The sequence below is a fragment of the Branchiostoma lanceolatum genome, chromosome 6 (assembly GCF_035083965.1).
Source record: "Branchiostoma lanceolatum isolate klBraLanc5 chromosome 6, klBraLanc5.hap2, whole genome shotgun sequence".
Taxonomy (NCBI): domain Eukaryota; kingdom Metazoa; phylum Chordata; class Leptocardii; order Amphioxiformes; family Branchiostomatidae; genus Branchiostoma; species Branchiostoma lanceolatum.
In genome coordinates, this window is record NC_089727.1 from 17,466,289 (window position 1) to 17,480,162 (window position 13,874).

The window sequence follows — 13,874 nt, forward strand, 5'->3', positions numbered from 1 at the left end:
AGGATAAGCTGGCGGAAATGGAGCTGCTCAAAAGTCTGGGCGACGTGAGCTTGGAGAAGGGAAGACTCGGGAAGGACGTAGGGAAGTTGAACATGGCCTTGGCGCTTTACATGACTGCTGTGGTCCGCTGTCAAAATAAGGATCAGAGAGAAGGCATAGAACACCGATACGAATACACGGAGAGGCTTTTACAAGGGGTGTCGTCCAAAGGGTCACAGGGCAAGGAACAGTCAACTGAAGACAAGGCGACTACACCTGCAAAGGTGGCAGGGAAGTTTCAAGACCTGGACAAGAGACGGGCTGCCAGTTGTAACACAGACTCTGTGTTGGTTGGATACGCACAGTTGATGGTAGACGGGATAGTAAATGAGAACAACATGTTAGAAACAGAAGCGATCAAAAGTCTCGGTGACGTGTACCTGAGCAGAGGACAACAAAATAGAGACACTAGAGACTTGACCAGAGCTACTGCTCTGTACAACACTGCACTGGCGCGGTATCAAAACGTTCAGGGAACAGTTGTCATTGTCCACCGCTTACTGCACACCGCTAAAATTAGACAAGACATCATCACAGCAAACATGAAGGTGAGTGAACTATGCAGAAATTTGACAGTAGAAAATCATTCAACAACAATGAAATGCAATGTTTCTAATCAAAATCTCTTGGGATGGAGATGTCCTGCAGAAGGCTTAGTGCTAAGATCTTTATTATTTGTTACTGAGCACTGTTGTGTATACTTAATGCATACTGCTACTGTTTACCCGGAAAGATATAGCGCCTTGAACGTACACGGATTCAAACAACAACCACATTTACGGCATATATTTTTGCGTTGGCCTTCTTAAAGTCACGTCAGGCCCTCAAACTTTGACCGTTCGTCAAAGCCTAATTCTGTGTTGACTTATGTGATTGCCCACGTGTTAATCATTTATGGCTTCCTATTGGTTCTCGTAGAGGTCAACACGTAAGCAACGACAACATCACCTGACAGGTAGGAAGGACAACTTCTCTGCTTTCTCAACTGTATCCTCAAGTGACGTCATCAATGGTGGAATGCGCCGTACACACATGTAGGTATATGGAAGGCTATAGTACTTTATGATTTTGATCTTCTTCTGTATACTTTTATTGACTAGTGAATGATATATGCATTTTCTTTTTAATCTTCAGTGCCCCAGAACCGCAGAAAGATGAAAATGCCACATGGGTTGACGATGACAAGTTAGTATCCCCCGTTTCTCTGTTTAGAGTTTAAAAACTGTTTGAAAGAAAAATGATGTAAATTCTGAGCATTTGTTCGCAAACTATAGAAGCTTGACGCCTTGCAACAAGGCTCTCGGACCGGAGTTTCTTTTACGATTTCCTATGTAGGCCAACACCTTTGGACCGAGGGGCTACAATTCCGCCAAGAACGAAAAATGCAATCATATCGGCGAAAAGGCGTTTTTTTCTGCTTTCCGATGTATTTCCCGGTTTCCTCTGTTGTTCCACTATGTTGGGTAGAAACCATATTAAGATGTAAATTTTGGACCCGAAAATGATTATTTGTTTACTCTTTTTTGATCGAAACTGCTTGGTTCATATTTGCTGACTAAGATTAATAATTGCTGTAAAGACACATGTGGTATCCTATTGTTTCTTCCAGTATATACGAAGAACAGCTACAACATGGCTTAAAAGCCCTGCAGAATGGAGACTTGGACAAAGCAGAAGAAAGCTTTGCAGCTGCGCTCAAGTCTGTTCATGTCAAAGGTAAAATCTTATTATGATAACCTTCACCAGAAGGTTATGTTTTCTGTTTTGCTATGGTGGAGTGGATTGGTGTGGTAGGTGTCGGTGATAAAGGTCGAGTTTAAGAATGGGCATCAGTCGAAACGGTTAAAATCATTTGGCGAAGGTATGAGGTCGTGGAGCTCTAGTTACAATCAAAAGACAAGTTTGCATTTCAACCATTCACCTATCAATAAGGATTAAACACATCTTATTACAAGGTTACAATTCATGACTTTTAATTTAAATTGGAATGTTTGTAACAGGTCAACACAAGAAAGAGGCAGAGCCCCTGTACAAGTTGGGCGATGTCTATCTGAAGAGAGGAATCCAGTCAAAGGACGGGGGTGATTTCACCAAGGCTGCAGCACTCTGTAATGCAGCACTGGTAAGATCAAGGAGAAAAGATATTGAGGATAAAATCCAGCAAATAACTCAATCATTTGTTAAGGAAGTCTTGAAGATCGAACAGAAGGTAGACATTGATGATACAGAGAAACACAAATTGTTGTTGAAGGCTGATAGGGACTATGTAGAAAAAGAGATCAAAAGAATTGAAGAAGAGGTAAATCCATATAGCCTTGACGACAAGGACCCAAAGATAACAGAAGTGGAAATTAAGAGAGTGGACGCAATCAAAGCACTGTTGCAGACACTTGTTCATCAGCGTAAAACGTTCATAGCTGGCCTTGTAGATGAATGTATGGAGGTAATGGGCTCCCCTCCCTGTAAGTACGCTATGATAGGCTTGGGTTCACAAGCCACAGGATTGGTTACCCCATACTCTGATCTAGAATTCGCAATTTTGGTAGAGAAGGAAACCGAGAATAATGTTCGCTACTTCCGCAACCTCACTCATTATCTGCATCTCAAAGTGATAAATCTGGGAGAGACCATTCTCCCGGCCATGGGGATTAAGTCTCTTAATGATTTTTACTCAGACAACCCATTGGACAAATGGTTTTATGACTCAGTAACACCGCGCGGTTTTGCGTTCGATGGAGCCATGCCGCATGCATGCAAGACACCATTAGGCAGGGGTAGAACCAGCACAGAAACAAGTGAGCTTATCCGCACACCAGGCAATATGACAAGCATTCTGAAAGACGACCTTATGTTCCATTTAAAGAAAGGCTACCATCTTGCTAACATCCTTGGAAATGTATCTTTTATCACCGGAGAACAAGGCTTGGTCGATGAGTACAGGTATCTATGGACTCAGCAACTTCAAGAAAATGACAAAAGAGCTTGTTTGTTAATGGCAAATACTGACATGACTGATAATGCACCAATCTTTCAAACACAGACTCTCACTGCCAGTCTGCTGGATGTAAAGAAAGAAATCTATCGATTTTCGAGTCTTGCGGTGTCCTGTTGGGCGCTACTTAATTTGTTACAACCCACCACAGTCTGGGATACTATTCAGGAGCTGAATAACAATGGAGTCGTCAGTAATGAGAATGCACATCAATTGATGGTGCTGGTCAGTATCTCAGCAGAACTGAGGCTGCGGACATACATTAACAATCGTGGTCAGGTGGAAAACATGTCAGTCTTATCGTCAATGTCTACCGATACGGACATTGGGGAGGAATTAGAAAAGGTGTTTCACGTCTCAAATTCCAAGCAGCTCATGAGCTGTCAGCTATTGTGAACAATCACTACAGATGAGGCGAATTATCTATGGTAAAGACTCTGATCATACTGACATCGCCTACTCACTTAACAACTTGGGTACCGCCTGGAGCAACCTTGGGGATTACAGAAAGGCTGTCAGCTATTACAAACAGTCATTACAGATAAGTCGGCTTATTTATGGTGAGGACACTGCACATCCTGACATTGCCACCGCACTTAACAACTTGGGTGCCGCCTGGAACGACCTTGGGGATCACGGGAAGGCTGTCAGCTATTTTGAACAGGCACTTCAGATGAGGCGGCTTATCTATGGTGATGACACAGCACATCCTGACATCGGCGCCTCACTTAACAACTTGGGCGCCGCCTGGAACGTCCTTTTGGATCACAGAAAGGTGATCAGCTATTATGAGCAGTCACTTCAGATGGGCCGAAGTATCTATGGTAAAGACACTGCACATCCTGACGTCGCCGCCTCACTAAACAACTTGGGTACCGCATTGAGTGAACTTGGGGATCACAGGAAGGCGGTCAGCTATTATAAACAGTCACTACAGATGGAGCGGTGTATCTATGGTAAAGACACTGCACATCCCGACGTCGCCACCTCACTAAACAACTTGGCTAACGCATGGAGTAAACTTGGGGATCACATGAAGGCGGTCATCTATTATGAACAGTCACTTCAGATGGGCCGGAGTATCTGTGGTGAAAACACGGCACATCCGAAAATCGCCAGCTTCCTTAACAATTTGTGCGTAGCCTGGAGAGACATTGGTGATTGGAGAAAGGCCATTGGCTATTATGAACTGAAGGAACAAATGGAACAGATGATAAGAACCTCAGATGAGTAATTCGTACTATCTTCAGTAGTTGCATATGACCACCGGGATCTGTATGATATTAAATGATCTTCCCTTGTACTGCTGTAACATCCAGACGAAGATCAGGTTACTTTAAACTTGTTGCATATGTCTGTTATAGTTGGTATTTAATGTAGCTTAAATGAAGGAGTTAGCAAGTAAGTCGTAAAGATTCACATTCTGTTTCAAATCTAACTACCAAACCCTTGTTACCTCCGTGAAGGAGGGGTCTGCTTTGAGCATGCGCGTTACTCCACCATCTGATTGGTCGGTTAGTCTAGGTGTGTACCACAGAGTCAACTAGGATTACCCTACGTTGCCTTTATGTTTCTACTACGTGTGTTTTGGACTATTGAAGAAATAAAATAGACGAGCAGCACTTTATATGATATGAAACTTCACTAGTATGTCGTGGTTAGGTTTAGTCTAATAATTTAAAGTCAGTGGCCCTAAGATTGATCATATATTGTGACACATTGTACACATAAAAAGTATTTAAGCTTCTGTATACATATGTTTAGATAAGGTATATCCTCGTGTATTATGATTGTAATAGTAACCCATGGCTTTAAACGCCTCATCTTCTAGACATATCGTTCTATATGTACACTTTTTTTGTAAATACTAATAGACATGCCTTCAAGTTCCAGAGCTATCGACCCAGAATTGGGGTGTTCAAAATTCGTTATCCATAAAACTATCGTAGAGTTAAACTCGTTCTTACCAAGCGCTAAAGGCGCATGCATGCATTTAAACAACACTTGTAGCTAGATGTGCAAAGGTTAGGTGTGACAGGTCGTTCAGTGAAACAAAAAAAAAGGATTGTATTGTCGACAATAGATTAGTATTGTTATTTCATCAGCCGGTAGGTTGTTTTAGAAGATGCTGTAACACACAGTGAGCCCATAAAGTGACTCCCTCAGTCTTAAAGACTTACACCCAACTTCTAGGAAATTGAATGAAAAATTGTGTCTGTTGTTAGACAAATAGACAAAATGTCCTTGCATTTTTTCTACGCTGTCTTTCACAAAATAGGATTGAAATAAGAATGTGGTAGCCCGTGGGACGTGGGAGATGTGGGAGAAGTTAACTTTACCACCTGTATTGGTAAAATACGAAGGACGTGTAGTAGTTGAAGACATTTATAGCACTCAGGGACAGTGCAAGATATAAACCTCCATTGACCTGGCACTTCGACTCTACGTTGTTTTGTTGATTAAATTGCGGATGTAGTAAAGCAACCAGTTTTTCCTTACCCTCTAAATATCTCTCTCTCTGTCTGTCAGTCTAAATATCTCTCTGTGTGAGTCAGTCTGAACATATTCAAAATAACATAAACCTTCAAGATGACAAAAATATGTTCGTTTTCACCTGAAACAAATTATCCAATAGTCGAGCATTATTGACTGGTATATGAGAATCCTAAGCCAAAGACACACCGGCAAACATTTCTGCAAAATATTCTATCACCAATAGACACAATGCGCCATATCACTCAGCTGCCTCATTCCAAAAAAGATATTGCAAAAACTAAGATTTATTTGGTACCACAGAAAAGCCGAAGGCCTGTTCTTCCTCTGGTAAACATTGATTGTTTCTTTGAGCCGAAACATTAATATTAAAAAAAGGACAGGAAAAATATGCTTATCTCCAAGCAGATCTCCGCGGTGCCAAAATCGTATAATCTAGCCAGAGAAGCTCCAGTCATCCAGAGAAGATCCGGTCAGCCAGAGAAGCTCCAGTCATGCAGGCACCGTCCTATCCGATGAAAGTCCCTAACCGAAGCTAGGTACTCATTTTCCCCTGAGTGAAGTGAGGAAATTCATGTTAAGTGCCTTTTTAAAGGGCATAACTTCGGGGTATATCGATGGGGGTATTTCAATAAAGATGAAAGAAATTCTTTAATCGGCAAATTCGAAAACTGAAAATAGGTTAATAACCTTGTTCGGTTGCGTCTTGTGGTATATCCCGACGGTGCCTGGCTGGAGCTTGTCTGGCTGACTGGAGCTTCTCTGGCTAGCTTATACGATTTTGGCACCGTGGGGATCTGCTTGGAGTTTACTGTATGCGTCACCTCGCAAATCGCATTATGCGCATGCCCCTAGTGACGTCTGCTCAGAACCCAGACGCTAATGAGACTGGCGAGTCGTTCCGCCATCAACACACGGCGAGGAGGTAGACTCACACTGCCGGATTCTGCTTCCAGCAGAAACTGGTGACTTGTTAAGGAAAGAATCTACAGAAGAAATATTGCGAAAAACAGGTTTGTTTGACCTTACATTCCGTACTACTTGTACACGTACTAGTAGCGTTGAATAATTTGCAAAAAAATATGTAAGGCTGGCTTTCAGCAAGCCGACATCAAAAAATGATTTTTATTTGTTACTGTTTTCTTGTTTTCTGTAGTGTTTTTAGACCAGTTAGTGCTATAGTGCGCACAGTGGCTTTAGTATAGAATTTTGTACTCTCCAAGAAGAGATTCTTCTCCTGCTCCTTTTGGATGTCTTTAACTTTTTAGGCAGTTTTGACAAGCTTTCTAACCATCTTATAAGATTTTCTTCGTCAGCCAGCCAGCCGAACAATAAAGAAAACGATAAATTAAAAGGCCTGATAAAAACGCTAAAAATGACATAAACAAGCCAGAGGCAATCGAACCTCCGCTTGATGAGAAATAATTCCTTAGCGCCCCGTTTTTTCGATGTTTGTGTCATAAAAGCCGCGCGGGCGCTTAAGAGGAATGTCTTGGAGAGCCACACTATGCACGCTCTATTACAAGTTTTCAAGCCGTACTTTTATATCTCCATATAACTACAAGTATATATATATATCTGTTTGCTAGTCGTAATCTGAGCTAGACATAGACATGTAACGAATCAAGAAAAAGTGTCTGTTGTATAAACATTTCTAAAGACAGATTAGTCTACCTATTGTTCGCTACATGTAAGCCTTAATCAACAGAAAGATATGCAAGGCAGACTTTGCTCAAGCCGACGCCTGATATCAGCATAAGAACAGCTATTGATTACTTTTTCCTTGTTATCGACCGAAGGTTGGTTGTAGCGACTCTTTGAAGACACTATAAAGATTAGTTGGCGACGGATCTTATCTAGAGTTTTCCATCCCCACCCTTTCAGCCCTGTGCTCATGTGCTTTACTTGGGTCGTCAATTTTTACAACCGATGAATCGTTTGCGTCAGCGTTTTGTGAGGTTTACAATCTTTTACATTTATAACTGCTGCTTCACACTAATGTTCTGTGATTAGTTGTTTTTTTTAATTTTTGTTTTTTCTCTTCTGTAAATGTTTTGGAATATTTCATGTCTTAAGAGATTCATTAATCTCATCATCAGTAATTTTTTTACATATACAGGGTTATATAAAAGTCACAACATTCATTTAATATGTTTTTCTTGAATATTTGAGTTTAACGACATGATAAGGACGTCACGCAATTTTGTGCTTGCTTGTCTTTTTTTCAAAAATTTTAAGGTATCTGCTAGGTTTTAGCTCTTATCTGTCATTTTGTTCATATTGTGTTCAAACTGTTTCTTTGTAAAATCATATTCAGCTAGAATTTGGGTGTCTATATGTACATCAATTTTTTTTTCAATTATTTCCAGTTTAGTTCATATTTCCTTTTCTTTGACCATGCAATGATGAAACAAAAGTTGTCAAAATGAAATCCGTTGACATGACACTATTTTTTTTAGAACGAACATGTCCGGCAAGCTGGGAAGAAAACTGCTTCTTCTTTTCTTCATTTTGACCCGGGAAAGTCAAACGACCACAGGCTGCAACAGCAACTGTTCATCGACCTGCGACTGCAGCCGACAAGGCCTCGACAGTGTTCCTCAGTATCTACCCACAAGTATCACTCGTCTTACATTAATGCACAACCCCATTACAAATCTCTCTCTGTCCGACTTCTCAAGGTATAGGAGTTTAACCGTATTATACATGCACGGCAATCAGATATCTATTGTTCAGCCTGGCGCATTTTCAAATCTCATTCACCTTGAATGTTTGTATCTGATTCAAAGCCCTCTAACAAGCATTCAGTCTGGTACATTCAAAAATCTACCCAAGCTGAACGAGTTGACCATACGTGCCACCAAATTATATAGCATTCAGCCTAGCGCATTCGTAAATCTAACCAAGCTTGAAACATTGGACTTGCGTGACAATCATTTAACTAACATTCACCCTGACTCATTCTCAAATCTACCACATCTTCGAAAGTTGCAGCTGTCCTCAAATCGGATAGATATCGTTCAGGCTGGTGCATTCTCAAAGATATCCACACTGGTAGAGTTGTACCTTGAGTTCAACCAGATAACTTTCATTCAACCTGGTTCATTCTTAAGCCTACCCCAGCTCCAGCATTTGCAGATGAAATCAAACCGTATAATTAACATTATGCCTGGTACATTCTCAAGCCTACCCAAGCTCGATTATTTGGGTTTGGAGTCAAACCAGATAACTAACATCATGCCTGGTGCATTTTCAAACCTCCCTCGGCTCACAGAGCTACACCTGGATTCCAACTATATAACTAAGATTCAACCTGAAACAATTTCAAATCTCCCAAGCCTAAAAATTGTAGATCTTGTGAATAACAGAATGACTAACATTCAGCCTGGCACATTCTCAAACCTATCCAGGTATTCTATTACAGCCTTTCTACTGGGTAATAACCCCTGGCAGTGTGACTGCCGGATGGTTGCATTAAGGTTAAGCCTTAAACAAGAGACGTCCATGCCTTTTCAGATTGGAGATCAAATTATTTGTACGGCACCTAGTAACTTCCGGGGGATAAAACTACAACAAACAAAGCACAAAAATTTGATCTGTGAAAAACCGATAATAAAGACTTTTCAGAGAAGCGAAGATATCACACTGATTCGTGGGAGGGCATTGCATTTGGTTTGTAACGCTTCAGGGATTCCTAAACCCGATATTACGGTCATTCTTCCGTCTGGACAAAACGCAACTGTTGAGTCAGGTGGGAGGATTAATGCGTATGAGAATGGTAGCATCATTATGAGTGACCTTACCATAGCAGATTCTGGTCTGTACGTGTGTATTGCATCAAATTGTGCTAACACTTCGTTTGCTGAGCTGTTTGTCGATATCAAAATCCCAACATCAGCTCTATCAACAACTTTACCACTTGGTAGTAACAGCAACTCTTCTTCTTCTGTCGTAAGTCCGATATTTTCAACACTGACTCAAGGCCCGATCACTTTGAGGTTAAGAAGGATTAAGAATAACACATTGATTTTGGGGGACACGCTGCTGTTGGTCTTTGAAGCTTCCGGGATCCCTGCACAAAACATGACGGTCATTTTCCCATCCGGCGTCAACACAAGCGTTCAGTTAGGTGGGAGGGTAACTGTAGAGGTGAATGGTACAATCACCATTACCATAACAGATGTTACTGCTGCAGATGCTGGTCTGTACATCTGCATTGTAGTAACATCTGTAGGCCCCAAGTCTGCCACACTATCTGTTGACGTCAAAGAACTCCAATTTGCTTCGTATTCATCCACTCCACCCAACAAGACAGAAATTAATACTGAACCTGTGGTCTTTTCCTTGTTAGTTGGTTTTGGTACATTTGCTGCAATGTTGTTGATTATATCTGCTGTTGTCTTAGCTCTGTTTCAGCATAGGGCCAAAAAGCCATCTTTATTCGCCGTATCTTCTGCTATTCTTCACAATATGAACCCACTTGTAACAGGTTATAGCTCAGAAGGGCACGGTGGATTGCCAATCCCCGACAACAACACCCACCGTTCTGAAGGTACAAACGACCAGGAAAATTTATATGAAAATGACGAGGAAACAGGTGCAATCAAACAAGCCAACATATATGAGAATGACGATGAAACAGGTACAAAGGACCAGGCAAATATATATGAAAATGACGACGAAACAGGTACAGAGAAACAGGCTAATACATATGAGAATGACGAAGAAACATGTGCAAATAAACAGGCAAACATATATGAAAATGACGAGGAAACAGGCAAAATCGAACAACCTAATATGTATGAGAATGGCAAGGCAACAGATCCTCCCTATATGGAGGCTGTAGGTCCTCAGGCAGGCAATCGAATTGAATCAGTTTATGCAGTGACAGTTCACAAGCCATTCACGTATGAACATGGTGACCAGGAGACAGTATTACTACCTGTTTCTGTTGAATATGAGGAGCACGTGTATGATAAGGACTGTAAGAAAACAGTACCTCTGGCCATTAATCAGAATAGCGGTGATGTAGCAGCGTCTAATCCTGCTCAGTTTAACAGTGAAGATAACGATGGGGCTGGGGCAGCATTAGAAATCTCACGTCAGTTAATTTATGAAAATGACAATGGTGAAGTAATGTCTACTGACTCGCCGGCCATCTACAACACTGATAGTAAACAGGCAAAATCTGCTGTTTCTCGTGCCATCTATGGTCATGACGATGGGATCGCATCGGATGATGCTCCTCAGTTAGTCTATGACAATAATGATATCTAGTATCTGCAAATCGGTATATAATGCTTTATTGTCAGGTAAAGAGAAATACTTGACATTTGCCAGACTCATATCTTAATATTAGTGATATTTAATTATGGCTATACTTCTTTGTACATACAGATTTTTAAAAATATTATTTCCAACATAAGAAGAAATAAAAAGATAAATGTTTTTATGTAAGAATGATCAAATATGACATAGCAGGCTGAATGGTGTGTACAAATTTGGAGAGTCGACGATCTTATAGAGAGAACTATAAGAGGCATTCATCTCAGAAAAAGAATGGAGTGAAACGTACGTCATGTATATCTTTATTGCTGAATTTGTTATTTCCACTTTATATTATGGACGTGCAGAATTATTCCCATAGATGGTCGCCATCATCTGTAGTGACTGTTCATAATAGCTGACCGCCTTTCTATAATCGCCAAGATTCATCCAAGCTTTACCCAAGTTCCCAGATGAAGCGGCAATTTCACTATGTACTGTGTTTGCACCATATTCATCAATATATTTGTGTAGTGTTTGCTCTGTGCATGTCTTTAGATTTTGGAAATCGCACAGGCTTTGATATACCGCTGTTTTCACTTCTGAAGAATTGTCAAAGAAGATTGATGGCTCTTACCAGGGTTGAGAGTTGGTCAGCTGTGAAATGAAGTGCTTCAACTGCCTTTCTGTGCAATAGTATCTCATGAGCTGGTTCGTATTTGAGACGTAAAACACTTTCCTTAATTTCTCCCCAATGTCCGTATCGGTCGGCATTGAAGATAAGGCTGACGTGTTTTCCACTTGACCACGATTGTTAATGTATGTCCGCAGCCTCAGTTCTGCTGAGATACATATGCCCACTCCCGACTGTAAACGTACAGATACACCGAAAACACAGCCTCCGTACATGAAGGCAGTAAGTCTCAACAAAACTGAGTTTGTTATGATATTTTATGCATGTATGAGGTACGTTTTAGTTTCTTACTTTGAGTTTTTTGACGGCCTTTTAGTTACACTGTTTTATGTTGTAAATGTGTAATTTACTTTAAATTGTGGAGTAAACGGGAAACAAACAACTGATGAACTTCTTTAACACACAATGTATAATACACTGTAAATATGTTACTATAATTTTAATTATTTCTTTCTACAAAACCAGCATCTTTATTTGATACGTGGTTTCATCTTAAACCATCCTGCCAGTATATGTACAGTTACACAAATAGTCTTTGGAGCAAACATTGTAACAAGTGTAGTGTAATATATTATGCTTGTAAGATACCAACATACCTTTCTGTAACATTGATATATATTGTGAATAAAATTTAGAAATTTAAAAAAATAAAAGCCTCAATACTTAACCCTATCTAGACGGGGGGGGGGGGCTAAAAGTGCCCGCGCCAACTTTGACATCGTATAACTGTCAAACGACGTATGGTAGGACAACCAAACCTGGTGACTTTTCCTCAAAATTAGTTGGCAACAATATTATTATAAAAGTATAAGTTTATAATTTTTCGTGTTGCCATGGCAACGGGTTTCTGAAGAGGCATTTTATGCAAATTCACTAATTTCGATTTAAACATAGTTGTTTCCAATGTTTCATTGCTCAACCACACTAGTTTCCTACATGTATAACATCATATGTGATTTGGTAACTGTCATGATTCAATATTCATAAATTATGCCAATTTGATGACGCCATCGCTCAAAATCCAAGATGGAGGACAAGATTATTATTTTCGGTATAAACAGGCTTTTTCGCCTTTAGATTCGTCACAACCTGGAATTTTCTTAACCAGAAACATTCAGAATATTGTTTTTAGTCTATTTTTATTGTAATTTGGGGTCATAAATGGAAAAAATGCATTCTAAAAAATTTCAAAATGGCGGATCCAAGATGGCGGATCCCAGTGGGTCGCTAACAACACATGACGTCATTTTGACGTCAACTTAGTCACCACTGACGTCAAATGTCTTGGCATACCATTAAATCAATATTACGCACTATTTTGTCTAATACTTTTAGATATTATGGGAATTCCCTATTTAGCCATTAAAATCACATTGATGACGTCATAATTACGTCATAACGTCATCAAAATTACAGAAATTATAAAATTGTACGTGAACATTGCTCCCTGCAAATTTGGTGATGATAGAGCATACCGTTCGGAAGTTATGAGGGGGGAGGGGTCGAAAGAGCACCCCCCCCCCGTCCAAGAGGTCTTAAAAAAGCCCGGTCTAGATACTTTTAACTTCTGAAACAAATGTTCTTCATAACCAATATAATATACTGGCATAACGTTCCTTTTTGGAAAACTGACGAAGGTCGATGAGCGTGCGAAAAAATGTCATCAATTAAATCAAATCAGTTTGGTCTAATCCCTAATCCTAATAGTGACACGAACACAACAACACTACAATGATTTGACTTCAACATTTAATCTGCTTTGATACATCACCATTATTACATGGGTATAGCTGGACATAATATACATCTGCAGTGTTTATTTCTAACCTTTAACATCCACCATATCTTACTGATTTTTCATCCTTTCCCATCAGTAGTTGCACCTACCAGGAAAGTTACAGTAGGTTAATATTGCACATTTTTGTTGTAATCTGCTGAGTTTATTTATGTTATTTTAATATGTATCACATAAATAAGAAGAGCTTCATATAGTCTAACTGAATATTAACCAAAGGTAGATGTGAGTTTATCCCACCCTGCGCTCGCATGACGTTCTGTCCGATCATATAACAATTATAGTACCGGTCTCCATTCATGTCCCTTGCTTTGTAAAAACTGCAGAAATTAACACATTACATTCTTTCAATCATCTACTTCTATGAACCCTGCATTATAATGGACCACCCTCACAAACCATTGCATTTTGCTCTAATACAATTTACCATATTCATCTCCAGAAAATAACATCTTTTAATGGCTTTCGACATTTTTTCTTGTATAGTCATCTTGGACTCGAGTTCCGTTCAAAAATACAGCAGCATATGATGACAGCTACCATTTTTAATGTTACAGTTACTGTAGTACAGTATCGTCATGGCAACAATAGTTAGA

General features: G+C 40.0%; 1 protein-coding gene across 1 annotated transcript; it reads left to right on the plus strand.

Annotated features, from left to right (window-relative positions):
- The first annotated feature begins 618 nt into the window (after positions 1-618).
- Positions 619-3,427, plus strand: LOC136437532 (uncharacterized). The gene is made up of 4 exons (XM_066432147.1): positions 619-1,073; positions 1,174-1,224; positions 1,649-1,755; positions 2,040-3,427. Exons 1-4 carry the CDS (start codon positions 1,057-1,059, stop codon positions 3,425-3,427), a joined length of 1,563 nt encoding a protein of 520 aa, XP_066288244.1. The 5' UTR covers positions 619-1,056.
- Positions 3,428-13,874: the final 10,447 nt, after the last annotated feature.